A 23,570-nucleotide genomic window follows, 5' to 3' on the forward strand; every position below is an offset into this window, starting at 1 on the left:
GGGTCCTTGTCTTGGAATGAGATGTCTTGGTTTTGCCCATTACGAGGAGGCCTTAGTTGGGAGGGGGGGTGGTCATATGTGCACATACACTTTGTCACCCTAAAAAAGGGTCAAGAACAGTCTATCTACATAAAAAGTATGAAACCAACCAAGTCGAGATTTTTTTTTCGACTTCGCAAACAAACTACCAATGTGCCTATTTTGACATTACTGTAAAAAGTCCCATCCATCTACAAGCAAATGATCTTGCTATGACTATGAAGAATACACTCTAATTTTTACATATTCAAAAGTTAATAAATTTAAAAGTACACAACAGAGAGGAAACCAATATTTATCCAAAAAAAGGTAAACATTTGACTGTCTTCCACATAGCTAAGGATCTCTGTTAGGGCTATGAAAAAAGCAGAGCAATCTCAATCTAGTCTATCCCAAAGTACTTTTCGCCAGATCTAGCCGACCTTGCTCCCCAATCACTGCTGGGTGGACAGGGGGTCAGATAAAAGCTCCACTGCACCCGAGATCAATCTTGGCCCTTTTGCGTGTGAAGCGAGTGCTCTACCAACTGAGCTATTAGGACCCCCCCCCCCCCCCCCCCAAAAAAAAAATATAAAAAAATTGCGACAATGGGATTCAAACCCATCACTATATTCGTATGTAGAAAGTCACCTTACCAGATGACCATGCAGACCTGAATAGAAAGCAATATGGAAAGAAAAAACAGATAAGGGGGAATAGAAGACATAGCAACCCCTTTGCCCTCCATGGGAGGTCAGTAGACCCCATCCAGTGTTTTTGCTTTAACAAAATCCATATTTCGTGTTTGTTGCTTGCAATATCTGATAATTAAAGAATCGGAGACAAGAGATTTTAGACATTGGCTTTATTCATGCTTATAACAGCATCAACAAGTGAGAATTCTTTGAAAACATCCTTACACAATACATACAATCGCTTTTAAAAAATGACATTTATAATTAAGTAGTACGGGTACCATTAAAATACCGTTGTTAGTATCACAGTTTTTCATTCATTTGGAAGGTAGTGATTAGGCGTATGCACAGATAGACAACATAAGCAATGCGTCGTCACAATCATATCCATTGCTGCACTATTAAGGGACTTTCATACTCCATTTAATAGTGGTCAATATTCAATTGTTTGTATTTAAAAAGTTTTACATCATTCCTGAGCATTAGGTGCGAGGAAAAAAGTAAGACAATTTAATTAGATAAAAGGTGAGCAAATGTAGATGATAGAAGACATGTATTGTTACCTAGTCGGCGATGAGGAAAGAAAAGGAGGTTGTTCTTTAGAGCCGAAAAGTCAGTGTATCCCAGTTACTTGGACGTTATGAATGATTGATACATTTGGATAATATGCTGATCTATTGCACAGTCATAGAGTCAGATTTCATCATCTCCCATTTTACTTTTCTGCTGTTGTACTTCCACTCAGTGAAGAAGTGAAGCAGGAAGGGATGAAATAGATGTTGACATTTATTCCCTTGCTGTTTTGCCTTACATGTGCTAAAACTTGTGGAAGAAGGAGAAGCTAATTAATTCCTACCTGTTTTGATTATATAAAAATTATAAAAAAACACCAATACACTGTAGTTGGAATTTTCAAAGACGATGAATAAAATTGCATGATTGATCAACTTGAATGAAAGTCACTCCAAACTAGGAGGAAAGCAGCACGCCTGACCATGATGACAACCTGGTGGTGATATCAAATCCTGACCTCCAAACACCAACATGAACATCTAGTACTTCTCATATGCACCCATTTTAGATTTGTTTACAGAGCTTCTAGATCACCGCTGAATTTTCACCTTAATGTTATTGTTCAGTCAAAATCTTCATGAGTGAAGGTGGACATTAAAGGAAGATTCAGATTCAGAGGAAAAAAAAAAATATTTGAAAACATCCAATATACTCAAAATTTAGATTACTCAATATGAAAGGCAATAAGAAAATTATAGTCGAAGCCACAAGGAACAGCAACATTATGTGTAAATTATTCCAACTAAGCAATTCCTCAGACATAATCGGAACAATTTATCAAGACCTCCATCATTGTCTATTTTGATGACTATAATAATATTGATAAAGAGCTCCCTTAAAATTTTGTCCTCTGTTATTCATAACATTCAACTTTACATTTGTAGCCCTGTGAAAAATATCTAAAGACTATACATTTACATGTAACCGGTCACTACACTCATCTATCTAAGAAATCCATAATAAATCGAAGGCGCATTAAACCTGCTTCATTATCTAATGAATATGTTACACAATTCCAATTAAGGTGACACGACAGCAAAAGCAAACCGCCAATCATTGCAACATTGCCTATGTGATTATCTAGCAAAACAGATGAATAAAAATGGGTCAAGTATTATTCATGGTGGTGATAATTAATGAAATTATCTATTCATTTAAAAGCAAGGGACAATTACATTCGTTTTCCTCTTAATTGGGACATTTTTGTTCATGGTAAATTGGGGGGGGGGGGGGGGAAGAGAAGCAATGGCGCTTTTTTAAAAAGTTTGTCACAGACATATTAATATTATTGATCAAATTAAGCAGGGATTCAATTAACAACTTCATCGTCACTACTATATCATATTCAATGACAAAATCAGAAAGCTACATGGTAGCTGACATGAGATATAATATTAACAAGATAAGAGAGACGAGAGCAGTTTTTACCCTTGATTGTCCACTAAATGATTGTTTGTTTGTTTTTAAGGGTTTTACGGCGCTTGCAACACATTTAGGTTATATCAGCGCTAGTAAAAAGGAAGAAAATGGGATAGTAGAAAGTTCTAGAATTACAATTAAAGCACCCAAGAGAAAGGAAGACAAAGGGGAACTGGGAACAAATAGGGATCAGATGTAGATTCCAAGAGCATAACGTCAATGTACTTAGTCTGGGATCACCTATAAATCTCACCTAGACACAAGCACAAGATCCAACAAAGAGAAATACACTCAAATGCTTACATTTCATTATACATTAAAAATAACAAATATAATAATATATAACAGAGAGATGATTTACAAGGAAAAAAATAACATCACCCAAAACAAGAACTATGCATTTGATTGTTTCCCTCTCAGTAAGGCCAACATGCCGGGGCCAGGACAAAACTTAGTAATCTCATTCCAAGACAAAGACAGAAAGCAAGTTGGAAAACAGATATAGGGGGATAGAAGACACAGTAAGTACCTCCCTGCCCACTATGGGAGGTCAGGAACCCCACCCAGCACTAAATGATTGAAACTGAAATATCACTGGACAGTTAATTACACTTATAGGATACAAGGTGTATTGAGCATTATCTTGTTGTTATAACAGAGTTTGGTGGAATGCATTTTATTTGAGAACTAAATTTACACTTTGGATTGGAATGGAACAGTGTTTATAACGGTTGAATATCTATTCGTAAATAAAGCCCAATGAATTACAAATCAATTATGAAAGATTTTAATGATTTCTAAAAATTCTTGAAATAGGCTATTTGTTCGGTATTTCAATGTATAAAGAAAAAAAAAACATTTGTTAAACATTGGGTACTTGGATAACAGTTACTGTCAAGGAAAAGGACAAAAAGCCATAATAAATAAATAATAAAGGATAGGAATCTTTGCTATAAGCCCAACCAACTGTCAACTCACGATTGTGCATTGCTAAATTTACAGGTCCTAAATCATATTTTCAGAGTGATTTTGGTTCATAATACGGAGTTTATTCAATGCTCACCAGATCGGGCTATAACTAAAATAGCAAGTTGCAATCATCGCAAACATGTGTCTTATATCAACCTCATATAGTCCAATAGAAATAATGTGGAGATAATTGATTACCTCTGCTGTAGGCTAAAAATAAAAATGGCAACAAACGTCACATTCAACCGAATAAAATATATGGTATAAACTTTGTAAAGTCGAATCTGAATAAAATTCAAAGTTTGGCACTCCTTTCAACTTGAAAGAGATACTGTAACAACAAATATCAACTGTGTTCTATATGTGATGAACTACGAGACTAGAAGCTTCCAATCTATTGTTCTATATAAGAAATTTAAGTTCAAGTTTGGTTTGGTGATCCAAGTGATTGAATAAAAATAAAATCATTTGAACTGACATAGCAAAACTTTTTTTTTTCTCATGTGAACCAGAAAAAAATCCATATTTGGAAAGGAAGGTGTCTGGGGGTAAGATTATTATTTTGTTTTTAATTTTAAAAATCCTGTCTCATTATTCTTTTATGTCCGTCTTGTTTTCGTTTTAAAGAATTTAACAGTACTTGCAAGAAAAAGGATGAAGATGAAATGGCTTACAAATCTGAAAGTTTATCTGCACCTCAAAGTCTAAATAAAAATAAGTAATACATGAAGACTACAATGAACCATCATTGCTCATCATTGGAGAGTGAATCAGAACGCCAATAAATAGGAATTTGAGACAAAACATAGGATTTCTTAACAATAGATAATTCTGTATCAAAATTACCACCATCTTTGCCACCAAACACATAAACACAGTATTCTGGCAAATCTACATATTATCACATGTGTTAGGTAATGGAATCGGAGAAAGGAGTGCAATTAATTTTCCTACTTAGCTCCCTCTTTTTTAGTAAGAGTGAAAATAGGAATGATTCCACCAAAAGCGGAAGGGTTGGCAGGTATGCATTGTGAGATCATAGGTTTGTTACAACAAGAGCAATGGTTGTTTTTGCCCTTTGATGGCTTTTGATTTCATTGTCTGATTTAACCAGTTAACCAATATTTTGTTTCTCTGTATAACTGATCTGCATTGACAAATTTAGAAAGTCATATTAAATGGTTAGAAGTCAAATTTATATTAATACTCCATATTTTTAATTACAAGTATTTCTTTTCTTTTTAAAATGAGACTGATATGGCATCAGATGTGATGTCAATATGTCTGAAATGCATTGTATAAAATTTAATAAAAAGCATTCAATAAATAAACCATTATTATTTTGTGAATCTTCTCAACGAGTAAAGCCATCGGAACATAATGTGGAACCCGTAGTCATGAATTGCTCATCTAAGAAAGTCAATGTGCAACAGAACGATAATGCAAATTGATATTTACATTTAAAAGAGTTCAAATCATAATTCATATAAAAAAATGAACCAAAAACCTACTTAATTATCCAAAACACAATGAAAGACTGGCAAAAAATTACCATAAAACAACATGCTTGGCATGCAGCACCATAACATTGCCAAAAAAAAAAAAATACACATATGAGTAAAAATCGATATACCAAAAACCAAATACATACTAATCTATAACATTCTAAATCAATCTCTCATGTAAAAAGATATCACACTTACTTACTAATCACATGACTTAAAACTAACACTGGTGTTAAATCATAACTCGCCAATCAAATCCTTGTAGAGGTGGAATGGGCGGGGCAGACAACTTCCACTCTTGAGGCCCTTCCTCTGCACAGCAACATAGACAGCAGTAGGAAAAACTGGACAACATATTGTGCATCTCTTGTGAGTCACGTGGGGGTTTACCTTGAAGCTCCCTGGTGAATGTATCCAAACTTCCTGCATGGGCTACAATAAGAATGTCTCCATCTGTGTATAACAATAATAACTAGTTGGTATAAAAATTGAAAACGTAATAAACCCACTGTAAAGTTCATGGACATAAAACCAAGTGTATTAAAACAGTAAGATATAGTCAGATTAGAGTACCCCTCCCCCCTGCCCAATCAAAAGGTTTTATTAAAGCAAACAGATAATGTTACAACAACGGCAAGAATTAAATAAACAAACAAAAAACCCAACAAAAAACTTCTTAACAGACTTTTATATAATGACCGATAAGCTTACTCTCGAGTACAGTTTCCTCAAACTCATTTGAATCTCAAATTTTATTTTCTCGTTATTACTCTTTGTACATGGTTTCCTTGAAGTACAGTTTCCACAGACTTTTTTACATGTCCCAATGAGGAGTCTGAGGAAACTGTGCTTGAGTGTATTCTTTATAGCACTAACTAGTTATGGTACATGATATACCTTGGTCCCAGATGTGATGATACCATGAGGATTTAAAGTAAATATTGGTACTTACCGTCATCCTTATGTGTGTCGATAATGTGCTTTGCCAGTTTGTGACATCGGTTATAATATTCAATCACATTTTCTTCCACGTTAAGATCTTTTACAGTTACAAATGGCCTGAGAAAAAAAAAATTGAATTAAAAAAAAAAAATAATGAAATTTTAAAAAATCAAAACTGAGGAGATTAAAATGCATGCTTTGAGTCGAACCAATTATCAGCTCTTTTTTTTGAGCATGAAAATGATACCTATAAATTTGGCTGATTATCTTCAAAAAATATCTCAGCTTGGGTTGTGGCAAACTCAAAAAATCTGATACCATGAGCAGAATAACAAAAAGTAGAAGGCTACATTAAAGAAAATGAACAAGACATAAGGAAATTGTGGAGAAACAAGAGCTATATCTGTAACCCACAAGGGTAAGTCCAGGACGCCCATCAAAACAGTTTTTATCTATCACTCAATTCTAATACAGTGGGTGCCATATTCAACGAGCTCGCAATTAAATGAGGTATTTAGAAATCCCAGTTTATTGGCCCTATATTTTCTTGGTAAATAGAAATGTATTCAACGAGTATCTTTAAATTAAAATACAATTTTAATCAGGTTCACCCCCCACATAATATCGTTTTGAAATGACTGGTATATAATAAGTATTGTAAAACGGTACTGACTTGTGCTCATTGTTGACATTGAAACCAGCCTCCATCATCTGTGTTGGAGTAAGCCAGACTGGCAAAGCACTCTTGTACCAGCCAAGCCACTCAAAACCTGATGGTTCAATCCTCATTCGCAACAGATTATTGCCCAGACCTGGAGATTATTGAATTGAATCAAAGTGTACAGTGGCAAGGAGTCAAAGTCAGACCAGAATCAAGCAACAAATATAAAATTTGTAATTGCATTTTTAAAAGCCCCTTTCTTAATCCAATATGCATATTACATGCTATTACTCAATGTCACACATTATCACAATGCTTATAAATAGATGTAAAGTATTGCTCAATACTGATAATTTGATCCCTTTTAACCGCATCGACATTATGGAACTATCCCATATATTGCCCACTAGATATAACCCCCAGCATGGAGGAATACAAGCATCATTGTTGAAGTGATCATTGAAAAAGATACTAAAGTGAAATGCTGATAAAACCAACACAGCCCGACCAGAAAGATTGGTTGATTTCAAGCAAGTTTGACTTCAGCCATAATCAATGGACCACAATTAGATAAAGAACAGAATATTTGGGACCAACAGGAAGTGTTGTTGACTTTAAGCAGAAATTGACTTTCAGATGTGAAATTAATGCGGATCCCACTGTACATAATTATTTGATCTATTATTTGGTGCACAGGCTATAAATGTTGTCTTACCTTCAATGACACCCTGGGCTGTCTGTACACATCTTAGAGATGGAGAAACGTAGATGTGCTGTATATTGACTTTGGCCTTTTTAAAAGCCTCTCCTGTCATAAGAGAAGAAAAAGACTTCTTATTCATTGTGTTAGAGATATGACTCCAGTATAAGACATATCCATTCTTGGTATAAAGGAAATAATCCGTTCATTCAAAACAAAAATTAGTAAGTAATTGTCATAAAGTTTGGATTTTCGTAAAAATACGGATAATTGAAAGCAAAGGGTTTTTGTACAAGTCTGCATCTCTACTTAAGCAGACAGTTCCACAACCATCACAAGACATTATTGACATTCATCAAATGGCTAATTCAATTCTAAATTATAAAAAACAACAAATATCAAAACAATCTAATAAAAAGTAGTAAACTAATATTGAAGAGACTGACCAGTGGCTCTGGCTTGAAACTTCCCGATCTCTGTCAGAGGACTGTCTTTATGATAATCCTTAAATGAGTCACGCCGAACCATACTGACTGGCAAATTGAGATCTCGTTGAGTGTAATTACCTGGATGATTTACAGCACAATATCATAAAGCAAAGCAAACAAATTTTTTTAATGGAAAAACTGTGTCTTTGGAAGAGGTTTGTAGAAAAGGATATATCTGTAGAGGAAGACTATATAGGATAGAGAAAATTATTAACTTTTGTCAGTGGCTGTATATTATAATTCAAGGAGAGAAAGACTATGATCGAGGTCATAATGATGATAATGAATACACTATTATCTGTCCCTCCAGGAAAACCCCAAAATTATGCCCGAAAATGGAAAAAAAAGGTGAAATTATGCCAGAAATAACAAAATATGTGGTCCAAAAATGTGGAGATTTGTTGTTCTGATACATTTAAAAGCAAGAAGAAGAAGAAGAAAACAAAAGTCTACCACAGAGTTTTCAAATCACAACATCGAAAGCCAATAAAAATTGATGCAATCGACATCTGAATACCAAAAAAGAAAAATAAATTCATATGAAGTTATGCAACAATTATTGTTATTAGCATTAATGATAGGCTAGGGCTATTGGTCAGTCTGACCTTAGCGCTTGTTCGTCAGTACTGACGACTATCTTCCTAATGCCCATTTGTCAGTGCAAGTTTAATTACTCTAACATTACTTCAAAACATCTTAAATATTGATTTCACATAAGACAAGCTACCAATTGAAAATAGGCCAGGGCTAGGTCAGTACTGACCTATAGCCCCACACCTACAGAGTAGCTATTAGTCAGTTTTGAGCAGTGGACAAGTGAATACTACATTTAAATTTTTTACCTTTTTTTTTACTGACTCCACTTATTTTATTCTGCCACCTCCCCCCCCCCCCCCCCCCCCCAGTTATTTAATCAGCCACAAATCGTATGCCAGATGTTTTTTTAAAATTGCCAAAACGCCAATTAAATCATTTTTAAAGAGGCAAAACATGCGACAGACTTTTAAAAAAAAAATAAAATAAAATAGACGTAATCATATCATTTTATGTTTTATATTCAACGTAACATGAGTGATTTGTTCAACAACACAAACCTCATGCTCCCCTCCTTTTATTGTAACATGTCACCATTTCATGACTAAGCACATTGCCCCCATTTAAAACAGTTTTAAAGAATTATACAAGACATGCATTCGCACCCCCTCTTCTCTCTCTCTTCAGTTTTGAGGATCATCATTATGACATCACGTTTGAAAAGAAAAGTAAATTCACAAGAAAGATACCCCAGACCATTAAAATCCTGGAGTTACTGATGCCTAGACTTCTCCACTCCACCCAATTTACCACTGTTTTCTGCTACAACATTTAGTATACTTGTCTAATTCACAAAGCTCTGGTCTTATCATGGAAGAATAAATTTCTCAATCTTTATTTTTCCTATTTCTTTCATGTCGCTCATGGGCGGGACTATAAAACTATATTATGTTGGCTTTTATGTGACATCAACTGTAATACAATATATCAATAGCATTTAGGGAATTAGATAATCATGAATTAAGCAGATATTAAAATTGTCAAAAATTAATTAACAGAACTTTTGGGAGGCCTTCCAAAAGCTCCTTCATCCCCAGTATTCTTGTTCTAGTAGGGGGTTTGGGAGGGGGGAAACTTTTTTTTATAATTGCTCTAGTAGGGGGTTTGAGTTTGGGATGGGGGGGGGGGGGGGGGGCTTTTTAAAAAAATGTTTCCCCCCCCCCCTCCCAAACCCCCTACTAGAAAATTATTTAAAAAACAAGAATACTGGGGATGTAGGAGCTTTCGGAAGGCCTCCCGAACTTTTCATGTTTAAAAAAAAAAAAATTATTTTTATGCATAGTCTACCTTTGTCATCAAAACAAAAATTTAACCAGCTTCTTCCAAATGTAAAGTCACACCGTTCTCCATGTCTCATCACAAAAAGATGTCGTTTAGAATTTTTCTTGTCACTGAACAATTGATGATTTAACGCCATTCTGAAAAAAGATAAACAAATTCGAAAAAGTGTTTTCCTTGTTTATATTGAAAACGTCGGTTATCAGAGGTCTATTCATTTTCATAAATTGTAGTTAAGGGGTTGTCAATAAAAAATTTGCAACAATGTGACTATATTATAATTAATATACATACTTATACTTACACATCTTATTATTATAGATAGATAGGCTAGAATACAATAAATATGAGTTCAAAATAAAAATTATATACTCTTCTTCTTTCTCTCATCCACTGGTTTGATAGTACATCGCCAGCTTTAAAAAGAATTTGGTTCTCACTTAGGCTACACGTCAAAAATTCTTGAGGTTCTAGAAAAATTCAGTGAAAATGAAATCTCAATGACCAATCAAAATTCAACGATGGTCGTTCCTGCAGCTGCAGAGAGAAAATCAAAAAGTCTAGTTCGGTGAAAATGAAAATACCCACTTTTACGAGGAGTTTTCTAATGGCTAAAGAGACAAATTAATATGATACAAATTACTATTTTTGTCTTTGAAGCGTTTCTGATTCTGATTACCTAATTTGAAGTTGAATCTAGATATAAGACTAAAAGCTTACTCAGTTCAGTGCTTATTGCTTATCTTGGTGTACATTTAGTAGTTTCCGGTACAAAAGAGTGTACTAAGTTTCTATTTTAAGCCGACAGGCGTGTTTGGGGAATTCCCACATTCATTTTTTCTTTGAATCAAACAATAAAAGGCCTTGTCTATCGGCAAAGGGAGAATGTCAGGTGCAGTTTGTTATCTATGCTAGCGTGACAGGCCGGTGGAACCAACATTGGCACCTTTGAATTGTCCACGATGAATTTAAATAGAAAATAACTCAACTCCTACCTTCAAAAGCAGTTTAGATTTGAAGTAAGATGCATTTGCTTTCCACTTTCTATAAAAAACACTCTGAACGTTATGTTTGAAATTATTTCGTAACGTTCATTCCTTGCGATATCTTCGTTGTCAATCATCATTCAATGAATCACCAACACACATATTTCCTATTTCAAAAGTTTATTTGAAATTCAAATCTTTAAAGTCAATGAAATAAAAGACCTAGCTAGAAAGAACCCATCAATTTTGTTTATATTTTCCAATTTAGATCTAGACTCATGAAATTCAAATTATGTAAGAACGTCTATAACTTAGTTATATACTATAGAGACAGAGACTTCTGAGGTTGAGTTAGAGTAACTGTATGTTCAAACCCAACATTCGTGTACACGTGTGCCGGTCGCGAACGAATTAGTGCCTGTTCACACTGCATACGTGTGTAATCGAGCCTTTTATCAACGATGATGTCAAGTGGACTAAAGTCACAGTTTTGACGTTGTTAAGACAGAAAGAGGAACAAGAGAAGTAAAAGGAGATTGATACATCCAATTTCGAAAGAGAGACGTATAATATGACGAAGGACTTCCGTAGTTTCACATCACGCCAAAAGAGGGGATTTTATTTTTATTATCAGGGGAAGATCTCTAATGTATGGCTTACATATGTATTACATCACTGATTTAATTTTTAAAATCTTTTACAAGGTTCTTTGGTAGACAGTAAACAACATCCTTCTGGCACTCCGGCAGCGAACTGATAAATGACCTAGTGGCCGTGACTGTGGCCCGAATTTTAGGAATTTTGAGTGATGGGTCTTGGAAAAAAAGAATACATAGCTTTCTTGTTTATGGATGGATTTTAACTATTTATAATGCCCCATTCTCTTCAGGTGGAATGGCCATATAGCCATTTCGTTTGGTGTGGTTTATGTTTGAATGAGTGCCATTTTATTATCTCTTTTGATCAAAACAAGGAATTATTTAGCTATGGATAATTATAAAATCAGAAATTGGCAAATCAAATTTTTTGTCCTGACCCTGGCCGGAATCCTTGGCTGGGAGGGAAACAATCGAATGTATAGTTATAGTTTTGGGAGATGATATTCTGTATTATTTTTTGTTTACATATTTTTTTATGATTTTTAAGTATTTGAGTGTATTTCTCTTAACGGGGATTGTGCTTGTTTCTGGATGAGACTTTTAGATGATCTCAAACTAAGTACTTTGAAAGTGTGCTCTTGGAATCTACATCTGTTTCCTATTTGAACCAATTCCCCTTTGTCTTACCTTTCATTGGGTGCTTTAATTGTAATTCTAGAAATTATTACTATCCCATTTTCTTCCTTTTTGCTGGTGCTGATATGACCTTAATATGTTGCAAGTGCCGTAAAACCCTTTAAAACAAACAAAACAAAACAAAAAAAACCCATTGAAGTCCGGTCAAAGTTTTATCCTTCCTGCCCTAACTCATCCCAGAAAAATCCTTACACAAATGTCAGCGGCGATTTTAGGCCAGTTTTGAAATCGAAATGGTAGTCACTTCTGGAAATGTAAGTTTCAGGTCACAAAATCCGTCAGTTGATTACAAAGACAAATATGACTAGGCCTACGTTTACAGCCTTAAAACTAACATAACTTTTCCTCTGATTATTTGATTTTCATAAATTCGAAAATATCATTAGAATCGTGTTGAAAAGCGTTTTATATTGTGATATTGGTTTCATTGAGATCAAATCAATTTCTTACCTTAAATGCCCAATGAGAGTAAACGATCCAACTTTAACACTTAGTTTTGGTTTCGGTTATTATGCAAATGCTGTTGCCAGTATGTTTATTCTTGTCATGTCACTGAACTTAATTTGTAGAGTAAAGCTTTGCAAAACAAAGTCAAATGAATTAACTGTGAAGTGCAGGAAGATATGTTATCTAGGTTATGTCAATGCAAAAGAAAAAAAAAACTTGTTTAAAGTTTGTACAATAGTAATTTTGATATTTGACTGTTTTTATATATATGATATCTGGAGAGATACACAATTTTCAGAATGGTAGCCTGAAATCATGATCTTATTAAAGCAAAAACAGAGGATGACATAATTTTATCGCGTATTGTGATGATGTTCAATATTTCTCTCGGATATTCTAGGATGGATGCAAAATTTTACCTACATGTGGAGTACAAATGCTGGTGTTGTAGTAATAGCTCCTACCAACTGAAAGTCTGCAGTGTTTGTCAAATTGCCAAATACTGTAACAGAGACTGTCAGATAAAGCATTGGGCTGATCATAAGAAAACATGTGAGAGGAAGGAAACATTTTGTCCTGATTTTTTCAAAGGTATAAATAAATGTTTAAGTAATGATAACATCAGTATTGGAAATGTTTGATGTGTTTTAAATACATGCAATCCCTGGATAACTACATCACTCGGGACAGTATGTCGTTATCCAGGAGGTGTCATTAATCTGTTGTTTTCAAGATGATGGAAAAAGGGAGGGTGGTGAGACCTGTGAATATATAAGGATGTGATGCGCAGATCAGTGCCTGTGATGAGACATATGTCCCAACCACTTTAGAATAATTATTTTTACGCTTTCTCTTTGACATTGTATTGATCGTAAACAGTGCTCGAACACCATTTTCCCTCTGTAGTTTATACTTGCATAAGTGCAGCTGTTTTATTAACTGGCAGGGTTGCCAGATTATTTTTCAACAAAATGCCAGGGGAAGACTCAAAAAATGCCAAAACACTCAAAAAAATGCCAAAGTCTGTTGACTCCCATCCCCACTAAGAAAACTACTCACTTTTGATAGACAATTTACTATCATATCCTGGTGGCTTGCGTGTTTTCTTTTCTTTTTTTTTTCTTTTTTTTTTTTTTTGAATTATACTAAATTTCCTGTTGGGGTAATTTTTTTTATTAAGAAAAGGTGTCATTTGAAGTATAATATACAAGAAAAGAAAATGCCAAATGAAAATGCCAAATGCCAAATGATTTTTCTAATGCCAAACGGTTTTCAAAAATGCCAGATTTTTGGAATCTGGCATTTAAAATGCCAAACTGGCAACCCTGTTAACTGGCATTTAATAATAAAACAAGATATCACTCAGCTACTTGTCAAGGGCTGTTTTCTTTCTTTCATTGATGATAGTGGGGTTAACTACAAACTACTTTAAAGACAATTCTGCTTTTTAAATATAATGAGGCAACCATTGCTCACTTGAAAATCCGCCAGCCCAAGCTTGTCTGCAATAATTTTCTCCTGTCTGCAGATGATGGGGCAGAAGTCAGTGCATTTGTTCTCATTGGTTGTTAACAAGCATTAGCTAAGAGTAGGCTCTCCCTGTTCAGAAATAAGAATATGTGATAATGCTAGATTTTTTCAATCAAGCATTGGTGTCAACTTCTGATTATTGCTATATCGATGTCGCTAAACAGGGGTTTTACTAAAATGAATGTTACTATTTGGAGTTTTTATTTCTAATAATAAATAGCAAAAAAAATCAGGACCAGAGGTCAATGGCGCTATTCAGGGGTTGTCGTTATTCAGGGACGTCATTATCCAGAGATTTCACTGCATGTTGTGAAAGGGAATCTTTTAAGGAATAAAAATGAATATGAAAATTTGGTATCGTTATACCCAGTTTTGCTGATTTTGCTAACGATAGCCGACAAATCATGCTTTGAATTGTGAAAATTTCATAATTCAGATATAGAGTATAGAGCTTGTATTTAAAACAGAAGATACTTGAAAAAAAAAAGTTTTTTGGAAAATCATGTTGGATTGACTCTGAGACTGAATGTCATGAATTCTGAGCAATTGTATCCTGGGAAAATATCAACTAAATAACTAATGAGATTTTTTTAATGAGCCATGTAATAAATGGTAGACAGTGTTATGTTATTTTTTCCCCACTTTTTGAAAAACATATTGCCTATTTTCAGGTGGCAGTTTTGTGGAAGTGAGTCAAGAAAATTTTGAAGATGAACAACTCGAATTATACTTTTTGGGGCTTGAGAAGTGCATTAAGAATGGACACAATAATCATTCTGGCTTCATTGGCATCAATGACTTCACCATAGATCATTTGCCCAAGTCTTTGAGACGCTCTGATGTGTTGAGTTATATCAAGGCTGAAGCTAATATGACGGTAAGCTTTTATTTTTATTCCTCTGAAAATTTCTTGCATGAAAGAGCTACATTGTATAATTTAAAAATGATAATATAATAATAATAATAATAATAATAATAATATAATAATAATATAATAATAATAATAATAATAATAATAATAATAATAATAATGATATAATAATAATAATAATAATAATAATAATAATATATAATAATAATAATAATAATAATAATAATAATAATAATAATATTTGATAATTTTGGGTACCAATATATATAACATTTGAAACCTGAATCAATGGACTGCTTGACCACTCAGTTTAACGTGCCAACACTTCGTCTGGAAGGAAGTTCCTCTTCAAACAAAAATGTATATAGCCCCTTACGTTGCATAGTATAATCTACAAAGAAAATGAATTAACTGCTAATTATACTGTCAATGAAAATTAAATGAATTGTTTGAAGAATTGCATTGATCTGGAGGCGGAATGAGATAATGATTGATAAGATGAATTTGTGTATTTTAACATATCAAACATAGTCCGTATACATAAGATCATTCTTTAAGTACAGATAAAATTGTCATAAGTAAAACTTTTTACATCATTTATATCACTATCGAGGTGATACACCCAGACCATTCACCTATGTGCTATAATTTATTCTTCTTTCCTACTTATAATTTTATATTTGCGACTGGGTGTGTATATGTTGTTTCATCCATCCATTGGTGTTTTGATGAAATCTTCAGGGAGGAATGCTGTTGTGTTCAGTTGGCACTAATGTTGTTTCTGGATTTAGGTTTGTTGTACATGTATGTGTGTACGTGTGCATGGGCATGTTTGGATGGATGTGGGGGGGGGGGGGGGGGGGATGAATGTTATAGATGGTTCATTGGGTTGTGTAATGTGTTTTGGACTGTAAGAATTTTCTTCTGTGCAACACGAGTTGAAGAGTTCTCTTTTTTCTGTTTAGTCTGGCATGTTGGTTTTTTTTTTTTTTTACTATGTGAAATTTCTCTTCTAGACGTAAGTTGAATTCTTTTGTGTTTACTGAGTAACTTTTTTGTTTTGAGACAATGTCCCATGTGATGTTGTATCAGGTGTTTGAATCCTTTAATTTCCAGATGAAGTGAGGATAATATTTTTATATATATACAGTAAAATTACTTTAAACCGAAAGAAGCTAAACCGAAAAATACCTTAAACCGCAAAGAATTTAATAAATTGTACTAGTTTCTTCATTATCTTTGTACTAATTCTTACGATGAACCGAAATACTTCTAAGAAGGACTTTCTTTAAACCGAAACAACTTGAGAGCACCTTCCCTTTTTCTCTCTCTATTTTTCTTCAAAAATTCGGGACGGTGGCCCCACATAATAATGCGCGGCGATATTAAAACAAAGAGCGTAAGTATAAGGTGAGGGTGAGGGGTGGGGGGTAGGCAAACACTTCAATCACTGCACTTGGGTTTGGCCAGCACCACGATCGCAGACTGGAAAAGGAAGACAACGGGTGACTGGCAGGCGAAAAATGAGGACAGAGGGGGAGTTGGGGTGTAGAATCACGCAAGCGAGATGTTCTCGCTCATGTGTTGATGCTTTGGAACAACATGACAATAAGGAGGGGGGTGGTAGACAACTTACCATTGACATGCCATTTCATTTCCACTTTGATTGAATGTGTGTTTGAGAGGGGGGGGGGGGGTTCTATGTAATTAGGCCTTTGAACCTAATGGCTTTTTAACAAAAGAGAGGTGTATAGTAGTAATAGTAGACAGCTTAGCATTGACACGCCTTTTCATTTCCATTTCACTTCACCTCTGAGTAGCTGCGCATCATTCATGATCAATTATCGCACAAGAACTTTCGATCTTATTTTAGCTTTACATTTTACTAAAAGATGTCTAAAAGAAAGCACTGTGCTTACATGTTGGAGTTTAAAATCAAAATACTATGTGAAATCGATGAAAAAAAAATTGGATCAAGATGGAGATATGTAAAAAACACGGCATCTCGAACTCATCTCGAACTCAACTCTTTCAACAATTTTGAATTGAAAACGAAAACCCCCCCAAAAAAAAAAAAAAAATTTTTAATGGTTACGAAGACGGCATTTATTCAACAACTACATTTAAGGGGAATCCCATGATACGATTAAATGAGCAAATTTCTTAAATAGTTACTACCCTTGAAAAACATCGCAAAACGGGAACTTGCTTTAAACCAAAATGTCTTTAAACCGAAATGGTTTAGAAGGTCGCCAAAATTTCGGTTTAAAGTAATTCTACTGTATATAAATTATAAAAACAAAAACCATGAAATAATAGTGCTCAACTTTTTGATAAAAGGAGCTATTATAAACATTTCAAGTATAATTATGATTATTTGAATTCTACAACATTGTATCAATCGTTAGCTCTCATCAGGAAGTGGAAGTGAAAGTAGATTGTTGTGTTTTTCGTATTTTTCTAGATTCGCGTTTATGGAGGTTCGTAATTACATAAAAGGTGTTTGTTTCTATACGAAAAACACAACTATCTACTTTCACTTTCATTTCCTGATGAGAGCTATTGCTCGATACAATGTTGTAGAAGTTAAATAATCATAATTATAGAAATGTTTATATATATATATATATATATATATATATATATATATATATATATATATATATATATATATATATATATATATATATATATATATATATATATATATATATATATATATATATATATATATAATATAAATTTTTAAAAAATTTTCTTTTCAAAACCAGGTCCGAGTGAAAGTCAAATACACAAGTCCAAAAAGGCCAGATTCTGATGCATGTGCACGACATAGAGGGACTCGTTTTGCTCGAACAGCATCTGGCCTTTATGTTCTGGACAATCCTGATGCTGTCAAAACTGCCCCGTGCACAATTTCAAATTGTCACAGAAAAAAGGATTTGGGTCTAAATCATTTGATTTATGAAGGAGATCTAAAAATATTCACCAATAAGCATGTCATATATGATGAGGAAGAATTGGCAAAGTCGACTGTTGATTTTTTCTACAATAGTGAAGACAAGAAAGGAATTGTACAGGAATATGCTGTGAAATTATTTTATTTAAACTCTAAATCAGATAAAGCTTTTATAACGGTTACCATACATGATGAAGATATGTTTAAGAAATTGTATGAACTAGATGTTGACAGATCAAACCGTTTTCGTGACATACCCCAGTCAATCATTGATAATTGGTGTCCCTATGCCATTCTCATTTCCCACCCTCATGGAATGCCAAAGAAAATTAGCATTGGAAAAATTAATGAAGTTACTGAAGAAAATGTGAGTGAAGAAACTATGAATAATGCCAAAGAGGCTGCAAGATTGCAACGAAAATGGTACATATCTTTCAAACAGGATGATTATTGGAATTTTATGAAATGCCTCGGAGGCAAAGATTTGCCTGTTTTTAAATTATGGTATGACACACCATCATGCCCTGGCAGTTCAGGAGGTCAAGTTCTCTTTGGCGGCGTTGAATTGGAAGGGGTTAGGGGTCCTTATGTGGCCAACCATAATGGATATGATCTCGACTCTACTCTCAATTTTTTCAAAGTCGTTAGACTTGTGCCTGAGTGAAAACTTTGCTTATACTCTCTGATGCATAATAGTGTTTATAGTTTATTTGTTTTTTTTTTTAAAAAAAGATTCAAATAGTGTTTCCAATGTATAAGGTGTAGGTGTTTGTATAAGATAAGAGATTCAAAGACATTAATAACAGGTCTGGAAATATATTGAGGCCTAAAGTCAGCAATTCTATTAAGGTGTGATAACACAAACTTTTATTTAAACATTTTCTTTTATGAGATACAACTACAACACTGTCAAGTTATTGTCATTTTTATTGCTCTGGCACCTTTGTTTTATTGCATGGTGGAAGTCAGCTTTGAAATTACATTACATTACATTTTTGTAACATTCATATTGAGTAATAATGTTATATTGTTATTGTTTATATGCAATATACAGCATGATTCAAAAAGAATATGGCAAACTATCATGCAATATTAAAAAAAGAAAAACAATAAAAAACACTAGCTTGGACACATGTGTAGTACATACCTTCAAGTTTTTATATTATGTTTTATAAATGCTCAATGTGGCCACCACCTGCAGCACGGACATCATCAAGCCAATATGAGAATTCATCCCAAATGTGTCGCAGCATGTCACCAACCATGCAGCTGTTATTCGATCTTTCAAGTCATCAATACTTGCTGGAAGTGGTGGAATAAATTTGGTCTTTAACAAACCCCTACAAGAAAAGTCACACACAGTAAGGTCCGGTGATCTGGCAGACCAAGCACACAGAGCAAGGTCTTATGCATCTTTTCTCCCAATCCAACACCAAGGCATGTTTTCATTCGAATAAGCTTTGACCGGAAGATGTCACAATTCAGCTACAACAGAAGTTATACTAATGACAGCGGTGAAATTGACACCCAATTAAACTTAGATAACTACTCTATCAAATAAACACTAATTCAGTCCACAACAATGCTATAGACTTTAAACAACTGACTTGAAAGATTGAATAACCGCTGCAATCAACACTGGACCTTGACATGCTTCAGCGCATTTGGGATGAATTCTCATATCGGCTTGATGTCGTCTGTGCTGCCAGTGGTGATTTAAGCACATTGAGCATTTATAATACATGAAATAAAAACTTGAAGGTATATACCATTACATGTGTTCAAGCTAGTGCTTTCTATTGTTTTTCTTTTTTTTTTTAATATCTCGTGATAGTTTTGCCATATTCTTTTTTAATCAACCTGTATGATATTTCCATTTTTGTTCTTTGTAAAGTCCTTTTAGCCCAGCAAATGGGGTAAGACATTATATATGATTCACAGTACATTACCTTAGACCATTCAAATTCGTCATTCCTCTCTATCCTGTGTGCCATATATGCCTCGTCCTATGTCTTCCCGGTTTTAAGGTCTCTGTTGTCAGTTACTTTCCAAGTCTATTTTGGTCATCCTCGTTTTTGTCTGCTGTAATGATTCTTCCATTCAAATGCTTTTTTAGGGAAGTGGTCTTCTCTCATACGAAGGATGTGGCCTAGCCAGTTGAGACAGCGTTGTTGGATGGTGATCATAACGTCCTGCATTACTGCTGAAATTTCTCCCTTTTTACAAAAAGTGCGACTGTATTTTAACAGCTTACAGCATCTTTCTGAAATTTTCACCACATAAACGTTGAATAGTGATGAAAAACTGTCCAAAAAAAAACTAGATGATCTATAATTTCTTGTTTTTAAGCTATAACAATTCTTTATTGGGTAGTAATAAAAAACACCCTGTTTGTTGTCCTACTCCCAAATATAAAAATGTTGTTTCATTCATTGCTATTTTTCCTTGACCTGTCCATCTAATTTCACAAAGGCCAAGAATTGTTATATTCTAGGTCTTCATATCTCTTATGGCATTGACTATTTTTCCGGAGACAAACAGAGAATGAACATTCTAGGTGGCTATCAACATTCTCTTTTTAGCAATCTGAAGTTGGCTAGTTGGGTGTTTGGCTGTCGTGAGTGTAGTGCTCACCTCTTTCATCTTGTTTGATAGGTATGCAGCTTCTTTGGTTGGTTTCTGTACCTTTTTCTTTTTACACTGTTGAGCTGCTGGCCCAATGAGCAACCCTCCTCCTCCTCATAATTTGAGGCACTGGCTTAGGAGTCAACACCTATGGACTGTAAAAGTTGGGTGATTTTACTTTAAGCAAGGTTGACATTATCTGAACTTGAGAGAAATTATGTATGGGATATTAATATTAAATATATTATGTTTGTATTTAATAGATTATGATCATCAATATAGGCAATTTATCAGTACTGTCTCATCAGCAATGCGAATTGTGTTTGTTATAACTTATTTGTCATATGTTGATATGAGTTTGTAATAAAGAATTACATATTGCTCATTGTCATATGTCGATAAAGTGAACTGTTTCAATTTTCCCATTTCATGGACCACCAATATAATAATATCATCTAATTAAAAATTTAATATTTTTTTGTTTGTCTGTTTGGGAGGGGGGGGGGGTGTTGTTTTCTTCTACTAGTTTTTTCATAAACTTCATTATGAGGATCCCTGTGTTTATAGCAATGTCCTTTGATTAAACGAATTACCTTATAGTGCGTTCAGCTAAATTGCACAAGAATTGGCATAGCACTACAAAGATCAGGTAGAAGTCATGGCTGAATATAATGGTTAACTTTGTGCACACAATGTTAGGAAAGGTAGAAAAGAAGTTAATGCTCCATTATAGTAATAATTCTATTATTATTATTATTATGATTATTATTATTATTACTATTATTATTATTATTATTATTATTATTATTATTATTATTATTATTATTATTATTATTATTATTATTTATCATTATAAGTATTGTTGTTGGTTGTGCTGTTGCTGTAGCCCTTGTTTTTGTTTTGCCGCAATAGTGGCAGAAGTATCAGGATCAACAGCATTGTGAAAATAATTGACTTTTTATTGACATCTGAAAAGCGGTTTCTCATTATTAGCTTACATTATAAATGTATTAAAAATGGCTGGGAATAACACACATTGTTTGTATGAACTCTCACAATACAGATGGATGATCTTTCTACATGACGAAACTATTGTTTTTGTAATAAATAAGTAAATTATTATCTTGAAATCAACGTATGGGTGTGATACTACGTGCATATATCTGCAGGTCTGATTATCAAATGCAATTATGGGCTTGTTTTAACATTGTTTTATTGGACAATATTTTGTGATAGTTTGAGAGTAAAGTACATCTCGGTTTGATATCATGTTTCGCAAACATATCTTACATCTGCCTAGTCGTATTATTGACAATCATTTATATTTTCAAATTGTCTTAATTCGTATTGAAAAATGCATCAGAGCTGATGCTTTTATTATATTTTTGTGACCCACCACATCAAACCAGTATTATGTTGAGTTTGATTTTAAAGTTGATATTATTACTATAGTTGTAGTCAAAAATGTGCAATTTAAGTTAATTTATGTCTTATTGACGACAATGTCCAACCCACTTGGTGGTGTTTTTTTTTTTTTTACCCCAATGCTGGGCGAGGAGGTTACTGTTGTTGTGTCTTCTATTCCCTATATTTCCTTTTCCATGTTGCTTTCTGTCTTTGTCTTGGAATGAGATTACTTTGGTTTTATTCTGGCTCTGGAAGCAGTTCTTGGCTGAGGGGAAAACAGTTATGTATAGGTATTAGTTTTGGGAGATGATTTTATTTCCCCTTTTAAATCATCTGTTTGTTGTTTAGTTGGGTGCTTTGCTTGTTTCTGGAAGGGACTTTTAGATGATTTCAAACTAAGTACATTGGTTGTTTGCTATTGAAATTCACTTCTATTCTCCATTTCAACCAATTTCCCCTTGTCTTATTTTGCCTGGGTGTTTTTAATAGTAAATCTATAATTTTTTTACTGTCCCATTTTCTTCCCTTTTAATTGTACTGATACGACCTAAATGCGCTGCAAGTGCTGTAAAACCCCTAAAAACAAAACAAACGACACTTTCAAGACTAAATTTGAACTCGACGTCTTGACTGCCAAGAAAAAAAGTGTCAAATGATGAATTATAAATAATCTAACTAGGCACTCCAGTAAGTCGGGGTAGTAGTGACATGCTAGTTTTCTTAATATAAATTTCCTTACTTTTGACACAACTCTTGATAAGTTCTCTCAAATGTTTGGGTTTGTCTTTTTTTTTTTAAATTGTGGCTCAACATCTCAATTTGGTATTTGGTAGTGATGGACTAAAAAACATTCAAAGTCAAATTGTGACCCATTGCGTCAAAACTGTATTATGTTGGGATGACTTAGATGGGTAAAATCGAATTTATAGACAAAGTGTCAGTCTTGGGTTGAGTTTATATGTTTTATTGAGGATAATGAATGTAGTATTATTATAGAACGACAAAAAACTAAGTTTCATTTTTTTATTTATCAGTTTGGCTTTAATTTGACTTTTGAGCATTGGGACCATCCCAACATAATACCGTTTTGAAACAAAGGGTCACAATATATTTGAGCTACAAACAACATTACGAGTGTTTTTGTTTGTGTGAGTGTGTGTGTGTGTGTGTGTGTGTGTGTGTGTTGGAGCAATGAATTAGTTATAAATTCATGATTTAATCTTTAGGCATTATTGCTAGTGCCTGGCTTACTCCAACAAAGTGCTAAATTTAAGCACTCAGTTGTTTTGTTTTGTTGTTGTATTTTGTTTATTGTTGTTGTTTTGGGGTTTTAAAAATTGTTCTTTTTGTTTTTCGTCACAGTCCCTTGACAGATAAGGAAACAATATAATTTAAATCCATATTATCTATTCATCTGACATTTAAGATTAGGTTACGACAGTTATTCAGTTTTATCTGTTTCTGTTGACCTTCTTTACAATCGTAAGCTTCCATAATGTATGTGTGAGATGAAAACATGTTTATCTAAAATGTTGTATATTATTGTATAATATGTCATTGATCTTATTGAGCATTTATGACATAATAAAATACTAATGATATGTTTTC

The 23,570-nt window shown here is 33.7% G+C and overlaps 2 protein-coding genes across 7 annotated transcripts; one reads left to right on the forward strand and one right to left on the reverse strand.

Moving 5' to 3' along the window:
- Positions 1–868: 868 nt before the first annotated feature.
- Positions 869–10,948, reverse strand: LOC144967848 (ubiquitin-associated and SH3 domain-containing protein B-like). 5 transcript variants are annotated; one of them, XM_078905543.1, is made up of 7 exons: positions 10,838–10,948; positions 9,852–9,982; positions 7,929–8,048; positions 7,498–7,590; positions 6,795–6,933; positions 6,132–6,238; positions 869–5,632 (listed from the first exon to the last, which is right to left on the reverse strand). In XM_078905543.1, exons 2-7 carry the CDS (start codon positions 9,979–9,981, stop codon positions 5,412–5,414), a joined length of 810 nt encoding a protein of 269 aa, XP_078761669.1. In that variant the 5' UTR covers position 9,982; positions 10,838–10,948; the 3' UTR covers positions 869–5,411. The 5 variants fall into 5 exon arrangements, with proteins under 5 accessions (XP_078761669.1, XP_078761666.1, XP_078761665.1 ...); XM_078905540.1 differs by lacking the exon at positions 10,838–10,948 and adding an exon at positions 10,563–10,610; XM_078905539.1 differs by lacking the exon at positions 10,838–10,948 and adding an exon at positions 10,522–10,602.
- LOC144967847 (uncharacterized) lies at positions 10,701–23,570 on the forward strand. 2 transcript variants are annotated; one of them, XM_078905537.1, is made up of 4 exons: positions 10,701–10,734; positions 12,852–13,161; positions 14,772–14,977; positions 17,743–23,570. In XM_078905537.1, exons 2-4 carry the CDS (start codon positions 12,939–12,941, stop codon positions 18,592–18,594), a joined length of 1,281 nt encoding a protein of 426 aa, XP_078761663.1. In that variant the 5' UTR covers positions 10,701–10,734; positions 12,852–12,938; the 3' UTR covers positions 18,595–23,570. The 2 variants fall into 2 exon arrangements, with proteins under 2 accessions (XP_078761663.1, XP_078761664.1); XM_078905538.1 differs by having other exon boundaries at positions 10,707–10,861; positions 12,971–13,161.

This window comes from Berghia stephanieae, chromosome 3 (genome assembly GCF_034508935.2).
Source record: "Berghia stephanieae isolate SIO BIC M18660-M18661 chromosome 3, UCSD_Bste_1.3, whole genome shotgun sequence".
Classification (NCBI taxonomy): domain Eukaryota; kingdom Metazoa; phylum Mollusca; class Gastropoda; order Nudibranchia; family Aeolidiidae; genus Berghia; species Berghia stephanieae.